The sequence below is a fragment of the Biomphalaria glabrata genome, chromosome 12 (assembly GCF_947242115.1).
Source record: "Biomphalaria glabrata chromosome 12, xgBioGlab47.1, whole genome shotgun sequence".
In the NCBI taxonomy this organism is placed as follows: domain Eukaryota; kingdom Metazoa; phylum Mollusca; class Gastropoda; family Planorbidae; genus Biomphalaria; species Biomphalaria glabrata.
The window spans coordinates 36,340,400-36,360,063 of NC_074722.1; the positions used below are offsets into that span (position 1 = coordinate 36,340,400).

At 33.3% G+C, this 19,664-nt stretch overlaps 2 protein-coding genes across 6 annotated transcripts; one reads left to right on the forward strand and one right to left on the reverse strand.

Annotated features, from left to right (window-relative positions):
• Positions 1-385: 385 nt before the first annotated feature.
• On the forward strand, positions 386-7,162 carry LOC129922076 (transmembrane protein 199-like). The gene is made up of 6 exons (XM_056006480.1): positions 386-608; positions 1,473-1,546; positions 2,708-2,797; positions 2,963-2,990; positions 3,656-3,771; positions 5,676-7,162. The coding sequence occupies exons 1-6, from the start codon at positions 407-409 to the stop codon at positions 5,757-5,759; spliced, it is 594 nt and encodes a 197-aa protein (XP_055862455.1). The 5' UTR covers positions 386-406; the 3' UTR covers positions 5,760-7,162.
• An 86-nt stretch (positions 7,163-7,248) lies between these two features.
• Positions 7,249-19,398, reverse strand: LOC106055853 (uncharacterized). Of its 5 annotated transcripts, none has more exons than XM_013212340.2 (4): positions 19,291-19,398; positions 13,962-14,178; positions 12,843-13,063; positions 7,249-9,519 (listed from the first exon to the last, which is right to left on the reverse strand). In XM_013212340.2, exons 2-4 carry the CDS (start codon positions 14,101-14,103, stop codon positions 8,743-8,745), a joined length of 1,140 nt encoding a protein of 379 aa, XP_013067794.2. In that variant the 5' UTR covers positions 14,104-14,178; positions 19,291-19,398; the 3' UTR covers positions 7,249-8,742. The 5 variants fall into 5 exon arrangements, with proteins under 5 accessions (XP_013067794.2, XP_013067793.2, XP_055862452.1 ...); XM_013212339.2 differs by having other exon boundaries at positions 13,962-14,217; positions 19,291-19,380; XM_056006477.1 differs by having other exon boundaries at positions 13,962-14,217; positions 19,284-19,372.
• Between the last annotated feature and the right edge of the window lie 266 nt (positions 19,399-19,664).

A 19,664-nucleotide genomic window follows, 5' to 3' on the forward strand; every position in this document is an offset into this window, starting at 1 on the left:
GACAGCAGTCACAAGGGTAACAACTAGTAAGATAGTTTCACAGTTCCGGAACATTATGCACGAGTGTAAAAAGTAAAATACTGCACATTAAGTACAACTGTATATTTGTAGGGCTATTGTAATATAAAAAGACAACAGCAATTTAAAAAAAATTCTTAATTTGATTTAAAAATTGCTAACTTTTTGTTGTAATTCCTTAACGTGGAGTGTGGAAAAAAAGAAACGTGAATATTTTACAGTGTAAATATGAATTAAAAGCCATACTACACAGTTAGCTAGAGTATCTTTCTAAGTTGTATATACATATGCGGCCCGCCATTCCCAAATTTAGAAAAATGTTATTTGCCGAATTTGTTTTACCTAGATTTAGGTGTATTACCGGCATCACATGATATAAACATTAAAAATGGCTGACGAGCCTGATAAACTTGAACCTGTTTTAGAAGTAACCCCTGTTATTCGCAAGACACTAGAAAAAGCTATTAATTCAAAATCAATATCAAGTAAATTGAAAAATGAATGCGATATCGTCTTGCAACAGGATATAAAAAAGGCTTTGATATCTTCTAAGACAATTAGAGAAGTTTATAATACTTTAAGAAATGAAGGTGAAATCAACTTATAAAACATTAAAAGTTTCATTATCAATCATGATTATTAATTATCAATTAAGACAATTATTATTAATTATAGTTATATTATTATTATTAATAGTTAAAGTCATATATAGATCTACTAGTTATAGCCTTATACTTATAGTATGATACTACTAAGACTACTTACTTATATCATATTACTAATATATTTTTTTTTATTACAGTATATCTAGTTTGAAAATTAAACTTAACTTAAGTCGTTAAGTTACAAAATTAAGAATTTTTTACTAGATCTAGATTTAACTAACTTACTACTAGACTAGGACTAAGTTTAACTTTAATGTTTTCAATAACTTTATTTTTTACAGGATTTTCAGTAGGATTTTCCGCTATACCTATTCATTAAAATTAAATGTCTAGAATCTAGACTCTAGACTAGATCTAATAAAATTCAACCTAAGTCTAGATCTAATAAAATTCAACCTAAGTCAAAGTACTCAGTTTAAGTAGGGAGGTGAAATAAAAAAAATTATCTTTGTGTATAAAATACTTTTTAAAGAAACCATGGTTTCTTACCTTAACATTCATTTGTCAAAATATTCACTATATTTTAAACCTAATGATATTTCATACAAAGTTAACCAGCTAATATATCTAAAGAAACTTCAGGATTCTCTGGGAGTCCACCCAACTCTAATGGGTACCTGTCATTAGTTGAGGAAAGTGGTTGGTCATTGTACTGGCCACTCGACACCCTTGTTAACTGTTGTCAGTAGAAACAAATGAGTTTTACATCTTTGTGTTTTTCTGAGTATTTTTAAGTGTTAGAAGTAAATCATAACTTGATGTAACTTGACATTTGTATTTATTTCACAGGACATAAAATATTTTTGCATGAAATTGTGGAAAATGCTCTTTTGATTCCTCAGTCAGTTCAACTACCACCTCGGGTAAGTTTTATTTATTTATATTTGTTTGTATATTATAATAATACACCTTTTTCTTTGAGTTTGAAGATTAACGAAATATGCAGTATTTTTGTGGCAATAAGTACCTATGGTTACCCACTTTTTTTGTCACATCTGACACTTACCTGTCTCTGATGGTACTTTAATATGCAATTGATATTCACATACTGGGTATTTGCATAATAGTATTTGGTTTTGGGGGGCGTGGTGGTCGAATGGTTAAGCGCTTGGCTTCCGAACCTGAGGTCCTGGGTTCGAATCCCGGTGAAGACTGGGATTTTGAATTTCTGGATTTTTAGGGCGCCCATGAGTCAACCCAACTCTAATGGGTACCTAACTTTAGTTGGGGAAAGTAAAGGCGGTTGGTCGTTGTGCTGGCCACATAACACACTGCTCGTTAACCGTTGGCTAAAGAAACAGATGACCTTAACATCATCTGCCCCATAGATCGCAAGGTCTAAAAAGGGAAACTTTACTTTTTACTATTTGGTTTTGACAAAATAAATTTCCGTAAAGTTCTATATAACCATGAATTCCTGAAATATAAAAAAAATATTTATGTTTCTTTCTAAGTTGGTTTATGGGTTTTTTTTTTATAAATAATTTTTCTAAGTTTTAGTCATTTTTTTTTCATAATTATTAAGATTATTAAGTCCTAGTCCAAACCTCCTGCTGGGGTCGGCAGCAGGCAGGGTTTGAACTTGGGACCATTGAAAATTTTTATTTCTTTCAACCTATAGAATTTATTTTAGCCTGCATAGTGCTATTGAAAATTGCATCAATACAAGTTGTGACTTGGATGTTCAGATGTTCATTCAGAAATAAAGATAATTAAGTCCTAGTCCAAACCACATTCAGGACGGTATAGGCAAGGTTTGAACTCAGGGCCTTCCTGACCACAGTGTGAAGCGCGTACCACATGTCCATGCAACTCGACCATTCTTTTTTTTTTCTATGATAAAATTTTTTCTTTAAGTAATTTTAAATAGCATCATCTAGTCATGCGACTACAAGAAAGAGTTAACATAAAGGTCTGGAGTGACTTGAACTGATTGTATTATCTCGAAACAAGTTCTTGTGTCAGAAAGTCATTGTACTTCGGCTGGTTTATTACAAATATACATTGTCTGGAATATTTTGTAGGACCCAGAGCTGGAAGCAAGGATTCAGAAGTTGAAAGTGATTGAGCAGAACAAAGACTATGAAAGAATGACAAGAAATTTATGCCCTAAGGTATTTATTCACCACTCAATTCATTGTTGGTCTCAGAAGATCATATTAGCTATTTATATTAATGCATGTATTTATTTTTTGTTTACTTTTACAATTGTAATGACAATGCTAAAATGTTTTGGACTAAAATGTTGATAGAAATATTTAATCTCTCTTCATCTCCAGTCTGACGTTTTATCTTTCCGTCAAGATGGTAATTACATTTTCTTTCTTTAAATTTAACATAATATTTAAAATGTATTTTATTAAGTAAAGCTTTTTAGTTTGGCTATTCTAAACACCATTACACTGCAAGGTAGTTGAAGCTCCAAAACTTTCTCATTCTTGTTTTCTATTCTATATTTTTTTTTCTTAAATTCTTGTGAACCATTTTTTTTTAATTTGATGATAATAATAAATAATTTATATAGCTTCATAGCACTAATCAGCATAAATGTGCCGTATAAGTTTTGTGTACTGCACAGTAATAAACACAGACCTTTAGTTGTCTGCTGTCTTAAAACTTTCTTTTTCTTCTGTTTAGTTGGTTATAAAATAGATGGGACCATTGTGTATTGAATCAAGTGATTTTTTTTTATTAATTAGCACTTAGCAATGTAAATTGAATCAATTAATTCTTAGTTGTTATTGATTATTAATAGCTTATACAATGTATATTGAATCCATTGATTCTTTTTTTTTTTTCCAGTCAAAACAAAAAATGAAGATGGTTAATAACTGTATTTAATTTTGAATTGATTTTTTTTTAAGTAACGATTATACAATGTAAATTCAATCAATTGATTCTTAGTTGTTATTGATTATTAAATAGTTTCTACATAGTGCATTGAATCCATTGATTCCTTTTTTTTGTTCCAGTCAAAACAATGAACAGACAGTTAATAACTGTATTTAATTTCTTCCTGACTGTTGTTGCTGGTTTTGCTTTTGGCTATAAATGTACAGAGCTATTCTACACAAATGTTTTGGCTTGGGTAAGTTTAGATTTCATTTGTGTTATGTCTTGTTATTTCCTGACTTGGGTACTGCTCAACAGTAGATGTCAGGTTCAAATCCCTGTGGTTGCCGCTATCATTAATTCCTACTCTGTGAGACTGTATCAGCGCCTCTATATGACTAGGGAGTGTAGTCACTCAATGAACTTATTTTCTTATAAAATACAGATGTTACTTCAAAGAAGATGATTACTTCTCTATGTGTTATGCCTATTCCATTTTGTGGAATTGTAGTTGTTCTTGTTTTGAATTGAAAAAAAAAGAGTTCTTGTAATCACATATTTACAAAGCAGTCTTAAGTCTTTAAACAAAAATTCTTGAACCACTCTGTTCTAAGGGCTCGTAGCATTTGTAAAAGAGAGATAAGCCAGTAAGGCGTTATGATGGCTACTTCCCACACTCAAAAACTATTTACTTGACTTGAATGATGTAGACATTTTTTAAAATGGTTCTTTTGAATAAGTTAAATTATAATGATAAACATAATTCTTTTTTTCAATCACAGTCCACACAAGCAACTCCTCACACTAATTGAGATCCATTCCATTAAATAATTTGCTTAAGTGGCTTGACAAACAATATATAATGCTTTTAGTTTATATTTGAGCCTGTGGTTATACGTTATACATCTGTGTACACATTTAGATCTGTCATGAAGTTTTTAAATGCATAGTTCTAAATCAAAACTCGTATAAGTTTTAAAAAGTCAGGTCCAACTCATAAACAAATAGAGGAAACTTTAAAAAAAAGATCTGGAGCTTTTTTTTTTTTTAAATTAGTATAATGCAGAAATAAAACAAATACATGTACTTTTTTTAATACCCAATAACAAACTAAAAGAGCTTCATAAACATTCAACTCTGTCCTAAGTCTGCTGCTATAGTAGCTTAAGGCAAGGCTAACCATGGGGAATCAACCTCACATTCCTATACAATACTGAGATAGGACTGCCATTCCTATTGCTCTCTATTATGGTGGCCTCCTTTGTGGCATGGCTTGGCAGATTTTTTACTGGGTTATCGGGCTATTTGTTCCATCCCCACCCTGAATAAGATTTTTAAAAAAAGCTCACCCAAGGTAGCCAGGAAGAGGTCTTGTTCGCCGCCCATCTAGTTTCAACCCTAGGCACTATTAACCTCCTATGGCATTGTATCAACTTTGAAGAAAGCAGAGGGTAAATTCTGTCCCCTGGGAGGAATATTGAAAAAAAGGACACTTTCCAAAGCTAGAGATCAAACTTGATGATATCTATGCTAACAACCTCCCTTTTGATGCATGGATGAAATCCTGTACGACTTTTCAACATGATAGGATCCAAAAGACTTTTGGATGTTGACTATTCATCACACAAAAAATATTTTCATTATTTCTAATTTTAAAACTATGAATATTTATGTTGTTATTTTATTATCTTGTGGGCTGTATGAACATCTTAGAAGGTTAGACTTGAAATCTGATAATATTTTAGCTTACCCTTCACCTATTTCTTAGTCTGTTTTTTTTTTTTACAATAGTTAGCAGGTCATTGTTGGGTCCAATTGTTGTACAAATCCTGTCTCTAATCTCTTCATTTGGGATGTCATCTTTGTATGCGATACCTAGGATCTTTCTGTTGCATCTCAGTTCCATTGCTAGGATCTTCCTCTCTAGCTCTGCAGTCTGTGTCCAAGATTCGTAAGCATATAAGAATGTTCCATAACCTTATTGACTAATTGTTAGGCCAATACGTCTATAAGTACATATTCAATAGAAATTCGGAAGAATATTTGTTCGCTGCTAATATTTATTGTCTTAGTGATTGGATTAACTGTTTAAAGCAATGAGAATTGAAAAGAAGTGTTAACCTTTTTTATTTTAATTCCAATTGTGTTGTTTCTTTATAGAAAATGTTGGCAGGCCTCAGCTCTGGGCTGGTGATATTTTTTGTGGACCTTTACTTCTTGATGAGATATGGAATGAAAGATTGACAGACGTCCAACTCTAGGCGATGTTTGTACAGTGCTGACCAAAGAATGCAGAGAGTGTAACAATATCAAGAAAATTGCGATGTATGTTTGTTTTTTTTATTCAACTGATTGACAAGAAAGTGTTCGACTTTGTATTTCAACTGTGACCTGCATTTACTGATCTCATAACTGAGCATGGGTTGGAAACGATTACTTACATATGTCTAAGTGAAGTGCTTAGCCCTTGACCAGTCCAGTTAATGAAATATGATAAGAGTTTATTAGAAACATTTTTATCACCCCTTGAACCATATTTGTAAGGGTGGATCTTGAATTTATACAAAAGTTTTTAACTCTTTCTCTCCGTAATTATTTACCACATTCTGGTGGAATCAACGCTGGTATCGTCAGTTAGGAGAGAAAGAGTTAAGTTAAAGTAAATTAATAAGAATGAATTAAACTTTTACTAAAATGAGTGATTTTTTTTTAGATTTGTACTAAATTATCTCATTCTTTCTATAACATGTTTGAGTAAAGCTGTGGCATGAGTGTATATTTTTTTTTTTGCTGTCATTATAATGTTTTGTTATGTGTACATCACATTTGTTAGACAGGTTTCCTCAAGGATAATAAAGATATATCATTATGCAGATGTTTAATATGGAATGGTACGCTTATTTTCTTTCTTAATTTGGTTCTCTGCATAACTGCCATGACAGACATCACATAGTGAAAAGTTTGACCTAATTCAAGATTTGGAGTCAAGAAAAAAAAAGTTACATCTTGTCTAGGCTGAATTTTCATTCTGTGGGCCATCTCCACATTAAGATTGTAGATTGTTATTACAGCATTTAAAAAATATTTGGGGAAGGGGGGGGGGCAGCTTTTAAAAAGGTTTTATTATTAGCCTCTTTTTACCATGGTCTTGAAAAAAGAGATTATTACAGCAATTGGACTCCATGATGGCCTTCTAACTACACATACTGTAAAACAAAAAAAATGCAAACTAAAATTCTATGGCCATACAACAAGGTCTTCATGGGCTCACTCCTGATGGTGCAGAACATCTGCAACTAGCAAATCAAACTCTAATTCATGTCTATTAACATTCCTTTGATGTGTAGATTGTGTTAACATCAAATAACATTCAACAGTGTTATGAATTAACTGGGGGTTTTTTTTTAATAATAGTCTTGCATTAAAACTTAAATTTATCCTGTTGAGATATAACCATGATGCAATACATCTTTGATCAGCTAAAGTATAGTGGTTATTTTTATATAGGGTTGAATATTGTACAACAGGTACGGGTTAGTCGTCTAATATTCATAAACATTCTGATTCTAAGGTAAGACATTTATAGTAATATTATTTTTTGTTCATCAAAATGTATTTATGTAATAAATAAATTGAACTCACCTCTATTGAAATCTTTTTATTAGTTTATTTTATTTTAACACCTGGTTAGTTATTTCATTTTATACCTGGTCATTTGTTGTTGTTTTTTTGTCTTATTATGGAAGTGTTCTCTGTTTTCATATGCTTTTGTTGTCTACTGTCATAGAAAAAAATTGTCCAGAAAAGCTTGGATAAGCGAATATCTGCTTTAAAAAAATGGTGTGCTTGTCTATTTAATTTTTTCTCTTTTTTTTTTATTATACATTGTCTTTGAGGATTAGAGATAATGCAACATTTCACAAGGTCATACTTAATAATTCAGAATGACCTGGAACAGTTCAGCGATTCTAAAAATTCTATAAGTGATCTACACCAAAATTCATCAACGACTCTTCATCTTAGAAAGCTAAGAAAATTTTAAATCAACAAAACAATAATTAAACTTTTCTATATAGCAACCATCAGAAGTCTAATTTACTTTGCCATCACCTGCTGGTATGGTAATACTTCACTGGCACAAGACATAAACTAATTAAAAAAGCATCATATACGACTCGAACACAGCTACCCCCTCTTAAAGAACTTTTTCATGAAAGCTGCTTTTCCAAAACGCACACAATTCTCAATAAAAACCTGCAATCATTTAACTACTGGGTACTGTTACATCAGACCTGAAAGAAGTGGTCGTCTCTTTTCCATTAGGACTAAAACAGAAAGATTTGAAAACTCTTTTATCCCATTTTCAGTCAGAGTGTTACAAGGTAATCTTTCATCATGTCTAATTCATAAAAGCGCTGGTTGTGAGTGCATACGTGTTTCGTGTGTGAATGTTGTTCGTATTTGCATCTATATTTTTATTGTTACAGTAGTTACGCTGAGGTGGTCAATTGTAGTCAAACTGAATTTCCATTTGATTGGACCAATCAAAATTATCTTGTTTTGGCTCTCTTGTGAGTTACAAGTATCTGGGTCGTTTAGGTGTAGTTAATTGTTTTGGCTCTCTTGTGAGTGGCAAGTATCTTGGTCATTCCAATATTAGTATATGCACTGAGTAAAGAGTAAAAGTGCTACTTGTCAGTATCTATAGCAATGGCTCTTATTGTCTCTCCAGAAAGATTTGAAATATTATCATCCACTTTGTTTTGGCTCTCTTGTAAATGTTTACTTCAAAGGCACCAAAAATCTTTTATTTTCCTTATCCCTTGAAAGTCAAATAGCTGGACAAGTTTTTAATTTACAAGAAAGTTTATTCAAAGAGCTGTGTAAAATAAATAGACTAGCCGAATGAGTAATGTATATGATCAACATTTGAACACAAAAGCATGTAAATAAATAAAAACATTAGCCTTTGGAATGTCAGGAAATGAAACAAAATAAATGCATTGAACTTCATGTATCAAGGAGAGAGAAGAAACATCACCAGAGAACTTATTCAATATTGATTTAACTGGATCTGAAAACCCCATATATGCGCAGCACTAAATATCTGGCCACAATATGAAGAGCTCAATGACATGAGCCAGGCCTTGCTGTGAACATCCTAAAGGATGGGCGTCTTGGCTAAATTGAAACAGAAATTAATCTCAGAAGACAATAAGGGTTTGTGTTAGTGAGAGAGGCACTCTCTGCAAACTATATTGGGACCATATTCTTCATACAACTCTTTGCTTATCCAGCTGGTGTTGAAGCTGGACAGGGACGCTATCACAGATCCTCCAATCCATTCCAAGTGCTGCCTTTCAGGCTTGGCGCAGATTCTCACGTGATGAACCCCAGGCGGGGAGAGAGACAAAAGTTCTTTGTGAAGCCTCTGGGTGAAGCCAGGGAAGAAGGTGGATCCCCCTGAAATTATGACACAAGAGTACATGTTCCTGCGGCAGCTGATGTCCACCTCGTTGATTGTGCTCTCGATCAGCTTGGGTATGCTTTTACCTCTGTGAAAGTCATTATCGGGCTCAAACAGCAGCTCAGGGCACAGGTATCTCTCGCTGTCCATCTGGACTTTGGCCCCATCAGGAAGGGTGTATGTGGCAGCGCACTTAGACTCTGTCGCAGAGGCAAGCTGCTTGAGGTGGTACCTGTCCTTGGCCACGAAGCACAAGCTTTCCTTCACCTCTCTGACTAGCTCCAGCTCATGGCTGGACGTGAAACTATAATTGCTCTTGAAAAGAAGCTGCTGCAGGTAACGGGTTAAGTCACGCCCGGCAAAATCAAGTCTCCTAGCAACATGGTTCTGAGATAGGTTTTCGGTGAATGGCACCACATGTGTAACACTGTCTCCAACCGTGACGACGATGCCTTCATTCTGAAAGGACCCAAATAAGCTCATCAGTGGCTGATATGCCAAAAAGAATGCAGGCGTCCTGTACGTCTCAAACATGACCTGTAAATGCAAGAAAGAAAAACTAGGTGTAAAATTAACATTCCAGAATGGCTGCTATCAATTAGACGTCACACAGTTGTACAGCATCTCAATGTATACACTATTCAAATAATACAGCCTAAGGGTTTGGTTGAAGTTCAAAAAGAAAAAATTTCATAACATCAAATCAAAATTAAGGATTTGATTTTAAATATCAAATCAAAATTAAGGATTTGATTTTAAATACCAAAGCAAAATTAAGGATTCGATTATAAATATCAAAACAAAATTAAGGATTTGATTTTAAATATCAAAGCAAAATAAAGGATTTGATTTTAAATATCAAAGCAAAATTAAGGATTTGATTTTAAAATAAAATATACCAGTACCTTACTGAAGAAAGTTTTCATAAAACAGAAATCTAGATTTAAATTTTTGTGTGTGAGAATTTTTTTAAATCAAAATTGTTCAAAACTAAAGCATCATTCATAGCCTTGTTGTTACTATACTTTTTATGAGGATATAAATAAGACAAGATCATAGGAGTTATCATGGTGGTGCTATGATAAAAGCCCTAAAATATGTCAATACGTCATAGGTGAGAACAAGTCATGCGAAAGCCATGCGATGTACTGGCCAAATAAATAAGTAGTCTGCTGAGTTCAATTTTACCCTTCTAAGTGTTAAATAATTAATTTTAGAATTAACAAAATGTTACACTGATTCCATTCCTTAGTGCATTTTAATTGACAAGAGTCTAGCAAAAAGTATGTCAGTAACAATGAATACATTCTGGTATGGATAAAAAAAATTTCGTATCAAATCAAATAACATTACAAATGTTTCTATTACAAAGATATTTTATTATATAATAATGAGAATTCATAGGTGCATGAAGAGTATAACATCCTGCCTAGGAATTAATAGTTTTCAGCATCATTCTTCAGTAGTTATTTATCTTCTTATCTTATATATTACAGACGTTACTTCAAAAAGGAAGATAATTACGTCTTATCCATTTTATGTGTCAATCTAGTCATGCATGTTAATCAATGACCTAAGTCATTGGTTTTCTTGGCTGATTCAGGCAGCCCTTTTCGTTCTCTAATGGCACTAGGAAGAAAGAGCACTTGTACGAATTTGTTCTAGCATATATGATATAAAAGTTTCACTTCAGTTTTCACTATTCTATCTATTCCCCATAACAACGAAGGTTGAAAATGTGTGGTCCATATTCTTCGTATTCTTGGCGAGTTATCCACATATGGTTGAAAGAGGACAATGCCCCTAGAACAGAACCACCCATCCATTTGTGCAACTGCCTTTTTGGTAATGTCCAAATTTTCATTATAGGATTTTTCTTGTCAGACAGAGAGTACATATCCTTCTTTAGACGTTCAGCGAATCCAGGACAGAGGGTTGTACCCCCTGAAAGACAAATGGTGTTCAAAAGGTCTGATCTGTTATCTATGTCAGTGTCATTTATTGACTCAAAGATCATTTCAGCAATACTCATTCCAGCTTTGAAAACACCGTCTGGTTTGAACAAGATTTCAGGACATGCAAATATTTTTCTATCTAGTTCAATAGAGGAGCCGTCTGAAAGTTTGCATGACTGCACTTCGGCACTTAACTTGTTGCCGTCAGGTATGTAGCAGTATTTCTCTTTCAGTTCTCTGACAATCTCCAGCTCATGGGCAGTGGTAAAACTATAGCCCTGCTTTACGAGCAGCTGCTGAAGATGCCTTGTGAGGTCACGACCTCCACAGTCTAGCCTCCTGACAGCTTGGCGAAGTATGAAGCCGTCAATGATTGGAGCCACATGACTACTGCCCTCACCTATGGACACCATCAAACCTCGGCTCAGGCCAATGGCCTGTTTGGTTAGCATGGGCTGGTAAGCAACAAAGGAGGCTGGTGCTCTGTAGTTCTCAAATAAAACCTGCCATCAAAACAAACGACAACTCAAAAGAATGCAAATGAAAACTAAAAAAATGTATTTAAAATGTAAAAGAGAGGCATATCAGTTAAACTAAAATTATTTTGCCACCATGATGATGAAAAGAAATTAAATTTTACCTTAAAAAAATGGGAATAGATAAAAAAAAAAAAAAAAAAGCATATGTTATGGTGATTTTAGACAGCATAGAAGTCTGCAACACTAGTGTCTAAATATAATATATCTTAAGCTAACCTAAAGTGTTATTTTTTTTAAATAAGATAAATATAAATTTTAAAAATGCCTTTAAATGCAGACATTTAATTTTAAAAGTCATATCAGGGTATATTTTATATTCTGACTATCATAAAGGCCAAATAATTTTTTTTTAATTTTAACCAAATACAATTCAGTTGTCTTATAAATTACAAACATTAAAATAAACAAGCAATGTGCAGAATAAAATATTCCATTTGCCAGATTGGAGTACCATTTTTAGAACAATTGTCACATAAACAAAAAAAAATGTCTAAGAATGAGCACCATTTCACCATTGTATTTTATACTTTTTAAAAGAGGTGCTCTGATGACCCATGTACACAAGGCTCTCCCATTCATTATTAATCAATTAATGCATATCAGAGTATCCTCGACAATATCTTGCCAGTTTTTTTCATAAAGTCTTTGTGTTCATTTTCTCATGAAGGAATCAAGGCTTGCAGTGTTTCCAAAACCATTGCAGTTTCACATAATTGAACTTCTGTTTGCCTAGCAAGGTGTGGATTTTTAGCACAATTTCTTTTCTTTTTTCCTTTAGGTATTTTATGCCCAAAAATGTTAATTATTTTTAGCTTAAACTCTTTTTTTCTAGTTCAGAGTTCTACCTCCAACTTGTGCATTCATAGTATTGAGATCATTAGTGATGTAATCATGTGTGTAACTGTAATTTTACTAAGAGACTCATTTTGCCAGTCCGAATTCTTCACATTTTGACAATGATAGAAAAGTTAAGGAGGGTGTGGTTAGTGATCTCTTTCAGTAGCTCTCCATCCATTGTTACAACGGTGTCCCACCTTTTTTCAACCTAGGAGCCATTTCAGCATGGGTGCCATCAGCGGCATCAACACAAAAACTCATTGAGTCGAATAGAACTAACCTTAGGCAGCTTTATCATACAATGTGGACAATGATTTTGAGGGGCCGCTAGCACTGCAACACAGTGCAGATTCGACCCCCCAGACCATCATTTGGGCATCGCTGCCTTGTTAAGTTTCACACTCCACTTGTGTTCTTCCACTGTATGCAACCTTTTGTGCAGCAGTTATGTATTATGTTTTGACATAAAGATAAATTGTACAATCATAATGAAAGATTTATCAAGTTTGAACATTTCCAACCAGCCTACCTGAGCCATTTTTTCTCGATTTCCCCGTGGATTGAGAGGTGGTTCACTGATCAGAATAGGATGCTCTTCTGTCAGCACAGAAAGTTTGGAATAGAAAACGTAGTCCCAGACTTTCATCATGTCCTCCCAGTTGACCACAATGCCATTTTCTATGGGGTAAGTGAGCGCCATCAGTTCTCTGTTTTCTTGGAGAGCACCACCAACAAAGAACTCATCTTCACCTACAATGCAAATTACAATTGAATCTCATTAATTTAAGCAGGTAACAAATTAAATGCAAAATTACAGAAAGACAATTAAGTGTTATAAGAAAAAAACCTTATAGCTTCCTGACAGTGGTGTGGCGTGGTGGCTGAGAGGTAAAGCGCTTGGCTTCCGAACCGGGGTATGGGGTTTGAATCCTGGTGAAGACTGGGATTTTAATTCTGGCATCTTCGGGCGCCTCTGAGTTCACCCAGCTCTAATAGGTACTTGACGTTAGTTGGGGAAACGTAAAGGCAGTTGGTCATTGTGCTGGCCACATGACACCCCCGTTAACCGTAGGCCACAGAATTAGATGACCTTTACATCATCAGCCTTATAGACCACAAGATGTAAAAGGGGACAGTGAGGCAACAAATCAATATAAACAATTGTGAAAAATGTATTTTACTGTTTTAATGAAGCATATTAACCCTTTCTCTACGTTATTATTTAACACGTTCTGATTGAATCGACGTTGGTATCGTCAGTTGGGAGAGAAAGAGTTAATTTTTTTTATTACATTTTTTTTTTTGATAGTGATACTCCATGCTCATTACATGTTCCAAATTCTTTAATGATTTGGGGGGGGGGGGGTTGTGTTGGGCATGTTGGCTGAGTAGTGAAGTGCTTGGCTTCTGAATAAAAGGATCTAGGGATTGAATCTCTGAGATCTTGATTTTCTAGATTTTTAGAGTGCCCCAGAATCCACCCTATTCTATTGGGTATTTGACATTATTTGAGGAAAGTACAGGCAGTTAGAGCCATGCCGGTACGTCAAATAGGACTGAGTGCTCCAAGTTAAAGATTGTTAATGTAATTTAATACCTATTTCTTATAGTACATTTATAAGGTCTACTTAAGTCTACTTAAATTTACCCAAAAGATTCTTTCGTTTCCCAACAAGGCTTGAGAAGATGCATGAAGGTATGTCTTCTCCCGCTAATCCAGCTCGGCAGGTACTGGATCCATTGTCAATCACAATGGCAGGAAAGTCTTCATGTGGTTCAAATGTTCCCATATTAAAAGTATAAATCTTGGCACTTCTGACAGCATACACATTTACTTTGAGGATTCTGCCAGCTTATAAGTCACTCTATGGATAGTTTTCACAATGCATACTATATAGATGATCCTAGCAGATATATAATATGAATGATAATTCTATTATAATAGCCAATTCCATTTTTCTTAATATTCTAATCATCAGCAAGAACAGAAGGTTGGGTTATTGATTTAATGAATTAGATTTTTATAATCTGTTCTTGATTAAAACATTAATTATTAAAAGTTCGAGTCTTTTTTTAGTTTTGATACTGATCACTGGAATGACTGATACTAGTGATAGTCATTTTTTATTAGATAAAGCCAAGCTTTACTTTACCTGAAGTTTACTAGGTTAGGTAATTAATTAAATTCTTGACTTTATATTATATAATTATCTAGTAGTAGATTCAAGAATCTAGACTAAAACAGATTATCCTTGGTAAATCATCAATATCATGAATGTCAATGATTATGATTTATAATATATGAGTTTCTCCAGTACTGGTATCACATTATATCAGGTATACCTGATGACAAAATAGCCAAACTGCAACGTATACAGAACAACGCCGCACGAATAGTACTTAGAAAAACAAGACAAGATTCTGCTACTACGCTCTTGCGCATGCTCCATTGGCTTCCTGTGAAAGCGAGAATCGATTACAAGGTCGCCACACTTTGTCATCAGTGTATATATAACAATGAGATGCCCCTGTACCTTAGAGAACTGATTACTCCATATGTCCCTCAGAGAGCCCTACGCTCAATGGACTCAACGCTTATAGTGGTGCCACGTTTCTCCCTCAAAAGCTACAGTCTGCGGGCTTTTTCAGTGCACGGACCAAAGGTTTGGAACTCACTCCCCATTGATCTCAGAAGAACATTAAGACCTACTTGTTTAAAACTTTTTTAGATTAGTTTTTTATTTCTGTTGTCGTGTTTGTGTTTGTAATGTTATAACAGCGGCTTGAGCCTACATTTTGTTTGTTAACAGCGCTTTATAAATAAAATTATTATTATTATTATTAATATAAGTGTCACATTAGGCTAGAAATTAAAGTGATTTTTTTTTGTTTCATTTCAAGTGTATTCACCATTTCAGCTATTGTACTTTAACAATTTATCAATAGAAAATGAATTGAAATACATACATTTCCACAGCTGTGCTGGTTAAAGGGGGTACCCACTTTTGCATTTCAAGTGCATCACTAGGACACCATTGATGATTAAAGTACAACTAACTGTAAATTTGTTTGTTTTTTAGCATAATTTGAATGTTTCTATAAGTAGATTGATATTTTTGAGCACTTACGTTATGTTTGCGCTCAGTTTAAAAAACGGACACCGTAGCACCTGTAACACTACTGGTAAAAGTTTTTTAAGTAAGATTTTTAATGGTGAATAGAATTTAATTTATGCTATACTTGCATTAAAACTAAATATATAGGCTTTTATTTGCTGCAATATCTCAACAATTATTCAAGTTGTTTTTTTATAACATGATTATTATATCAGAAGATGTGGGGGTGTTACAAAGGGACACCAATTTGAAACATATAGTTTTTTTTTCAATACATGCTGAAATACAACTTTTTAAAAGTCTGTATATATATTACCAATTATTCTCTTATTGGGGATTCACAAAATAATTTTCTAGAACCTCAAATGTATGTACTAGTAGGCATGTGTGTCCTGCAATCCTTTAAAAATATAGTAGACATAACTGCCTTAAACAGGACCTAATCATAGACTAAAAGGTGCAGCTTTCTGACTTTCAATTCACCAAGAACAAAATTTAGAACTATATTTACATACAAAACGAAATATATAAAGTAGATTTAAATCCAGACCTATAAATAGATCAAAACTTGTTCAGTGTCCCGTGAAGCACCACAAACAATGATTAAACAATGAGGTTTACATTAACTTAGATTATAAAAAAGTATTCTAATTATTCTAGATCGAATTTGAGAATAATAAGCTTAATTCATACTGTACTTGAAAACTTTGGTGAAAAGACTAGTTATATCTAGATTTCAGAGATTTTCTGGTATTTTTTTCTACTACCATGTCTCAGGTGCTACAGTGAAAAAATGTGGGACACCATGTCTATTAATGGCTCCTCTGTTAATTACTATGTAGCCTTTTCCCAGAAAAATGGCACTACTTATCTTATCTTATCTTATATAATACAGACGTTACTTCAAAAAAGAAGATGATTACGTCCTACGCGTCATGCATTTAGTCATGCATATTAACCAATGACTTAAATTCTGCCAAGTCACTGGTTTTCCTGGCTAGCTCAGGCAACCAATTCCATGCTCTAATAGCTCTAGGGAAGAAGGAGTATTTGTACAAATTTGTCCTAGCATATGGGACGAGGAATGTGCCTTTATCTTTGTGTCTTTCAGAGTATTTTATTAAATTTTGTTTTTGTATTTGAAGATTATGGTTCAGTGTTTTATGTATTATTGCTATTTTACTTTTGAGCCTTCTGTTCTGAAGGCTTTCTAAATTTAGTGATTTTACTAAAGGTGTTACTCTAGTCAAATGTGAATATTCGTTTGTTATGAATCGCACTGCTCTATTTTGTGTCTGTTCTAGTTTCTTAATGTTTTCTTGAGTTGAGGGGTCCCAAACAGAGGATGCATATTCTATTATTGGCCTAACCAAGGTTAAATAACATTTTAGTTTTATGTTCTTATTTGATTTATAGAAATTTCTTTTAATAAATCCTAATGCTTTGTTTGATTTTTTTGTAGTTTCATCAATATGTGGATTCCATGACAGTTTTTCATTTATTATAACACCTAGGTATTTTGCGTTTTTAGTCTGTGTTACTGGTTTGCCATGAATAAGATAAGTCGAATTAATTTGTTTTAGTTTTTTTGTTACTCTTAACAACTGACATTTTTCTGGGTGGAAAGACATGCTCCAATTTGATTCCCATTTCTGTAATTCATTTAATTCTCTTTGTAAAATATCTGTGTCTTGTGTTGTTTTTATTGTTCTATATATTATGCAATCGTCTGCAAATAATCTGACTTTTGTTCCTGAAGTAATGCAATTTGGTAAATCATTTATGTCAATTAAAAATAGTAGTGGACCCAAGACTGTTCCTTGAGGTACACCTGAGTTTACTGTTATCGGTGTTGATTTAGAGCCATTTATTATTACAGTTTGTTCTCTCCCTATCAGAAAGTCTTTAATCCACTGATGCAGTGGACCATTAATGCCGAAATATTTTATTTTTTTTAAGCAAACTATGGTGGTGAACTTTGTCAAAAGCCTTAGAAAAATCTAGTAAGATAGCATCTATTTGTTCACTATTATCTAAACCTTTTGAAAAATCATCAATTAGTCCTATTAGTTGTGTTTCACATGATCTATATTTCCTAAAGACATGTTGGTATGATGTGAGGACATTATGTTTGTCTAAGTGGTTTATGATGTTGCTACATATTATGTGTTCTAGGATTTTACATGTGATGCTGGTAAGTGATACTGGTCTGTAGTTTCCTGGGTCAAATTTTTCTCCTTTTTTAAATAGGGGGGTGACATTAGCTTCTTTCCAGTCCTTTGGTACTCTGCCCTGGTTAAGTGAAGCCTGAAAGAGTATTTTGAACACTGGGGCTAGCTCATTACTTAGTTCTTTGAGTAATCTAGCTGGAATACCATCAGGTCCAGAAGCTTTATTTGGTTTGGTGTTGGCTAATAGTTTTTGAATTCCATTTTCTTATACTACTATATCTTCTATGTTGTCTACTTGGTTCAAATTCAGTAATATGTCTTTGTCTCCTGGGGCTGAGAATGCTGATGCAAAGTATTTGTTTAGAATGTTTGCTTTAGTTTCATTATCATTTATGTACTTATGTACTAAATAGAAGCAGTATCAGAGATACCATTAAGTAATTCCCATTACATTAATAGCTTTGTTTAGAAAAATGTTCTTTTTGTCAAGCGCATTTGAGGTGCTTCACCTGGGACACCAAAACTTTTTTTTACAAAAGTGATATAAATTTTGACAATTTAAAAAAAAACTACACTGTGTAAATTAATTATTGATGCTTTTAGTCACAGAAAAACACTTGGGAGCAGACTGCTTTTATTTTGTTTACAATTGATAGAGGTTTAAAATTCAAAGTTTAGTGGGACACCACTTGATCCACCTGCGACACATTTTTTACAGCGACATCTAAGTAATACCAAAGTAAATATAAAATAAAAACATAAAGATAATGCAATAAGATTATATTGCTAACCCATTTCAACAAAAATGTCTGTTCTATAATCCTGCTTTTAGTAGAATATTACTTCAACCTAACTCAGGTGTTCTGTGTTACATCAAAAGATGCCATTTTGTGCACTATTTCACACATTTTCTACAATTTTAAAATTCCACTTTGCACCTTTCAAGCTCAAAATATCACAATTTATACATAAACCATTTCTAAGTGCAATGAAAAGAAAATTGTGACATTTTAATAAGAAGTTTTTTTAGTTATAAACTTTTTAGTGAACCAATCAATACCTTTTTGTCACCAGTACTGGAGAAACTCAATACTAGAATAATAAAATAATTGAAATACTACTAAGTAATAGTAATACTAGTAATAGACTACTAAAAAAAAACTAGATCTATAATAAATAATAATAGTAATAATTTAATACTAATAATTAGATAATACATCTGTCTATTACTATATTTATAGTGTCTATAGTGAGTATAGAGTTATATATACTAATTTTTTTTTTTACTAATATAGTCTAGTCTCTCTAGACTCTAGATATCTACATCTCTAAACTCTAATCTAAGACTTAAAGTACTTAAACTAGACACACACTAGAGTGACTACTAGACTAGAGTAGTTAGGGCAGTTTGAGTTAGGGCTAGGGCAGTTAATATGAGTTAAGTTAGGCCCTGTTAGGCTGACTTAGGGACTAAGAACACTTCTTAGTCTTAGAGTGTAGACTCTAAGACTTAGTGAACTTAGTCGACTTAGAGTCTAGACTCTTATTTATTAGTCTAATTACTAGAATTAGTCACTCTAACTCTACTGAACTGTACTAACTACTCTCTAGCCCTAGCTAAGACTATATCTGTAATACTGTAATCATAGATCAAATAGTATAAATAGTACGGTATGTATCTACCACAGACCTAGAGTAGATCTAGACTAGATTTTTGATGACTTAGTCTACATAATCAATGATAATATAGAATATTGAATAATATATAATTAAAATATAGATTTAGTCTAGATCTACGATTGCGATTTTAGTGTATTGTAACGTTCAGCAGTTAGATCTAGATTAGATACACTTTGTATTTTCTAAGAAAAAAAGAGTGACTTCATGTCATAGACATAGAAATATATATAGGTCTGTGAGTCATCGCTACTTTAGTTCGCAATCTTTTTAGTTCCACGATCCCATATATAATTTCCCACTAGGCGACGACCCCAGACCTATATACATTACCTTTACCCATCCTTTTGTCTGTTGGACCGTTTAAGTCATTGATTAACATGCATG

What these genes read in the sequence shown, in the direction of transcription:
- LOC129922076 (XM_056006480.1), top strand. Translation starts at nt 407, where the DNA reads ATGGCTGACGAGCCTGATAAACTTGAACCTGTTTTAGAAGTAACCCCT. An exon ending in TAATACTTTAAGAAATGAAG is followed by an intron (nt 609 to 1,472) that starts GTGAAATCAACT and finishes TTTATTTCACAG; the next exon opens with GACATAAAATATTTTTGCAT. An exon ending in ACACAAATGTTTTGGCTTGG is followed by an intron (nt 3,772 to 5,675) that starts GTAAGTTTAGAT and finishes GTTTCTTTATAG; the next exon opens with AAAATGTTGGCAGGCCTCAG.
- LOC106055853 (XM_013212340.2), bottom strand. Translation starts at nt 14,103, where the DNA reads ATGGGAACATTTGAACCACATGAAGACTTTCCTGCCATTGTGATTGAC. An exon ending in GAAACGAAAGAATCTTTTGG is followed by an intron (nt 13,064 to 13,961) that starts GTAAATTTAAGT and finishes TTTGCATTGTAG; the next exon opens with GTGAAGATGAGTTCTTTGTT. An exon ending in ATCGAGAAAAAATGGCTCAG is followed by an intron (nt 9,520 to 12,842) that starts GTAGGCTGGTTG and finishes TTGCATTTACAG; the next exon opens with GTCATGTTTGAGACGTACAG.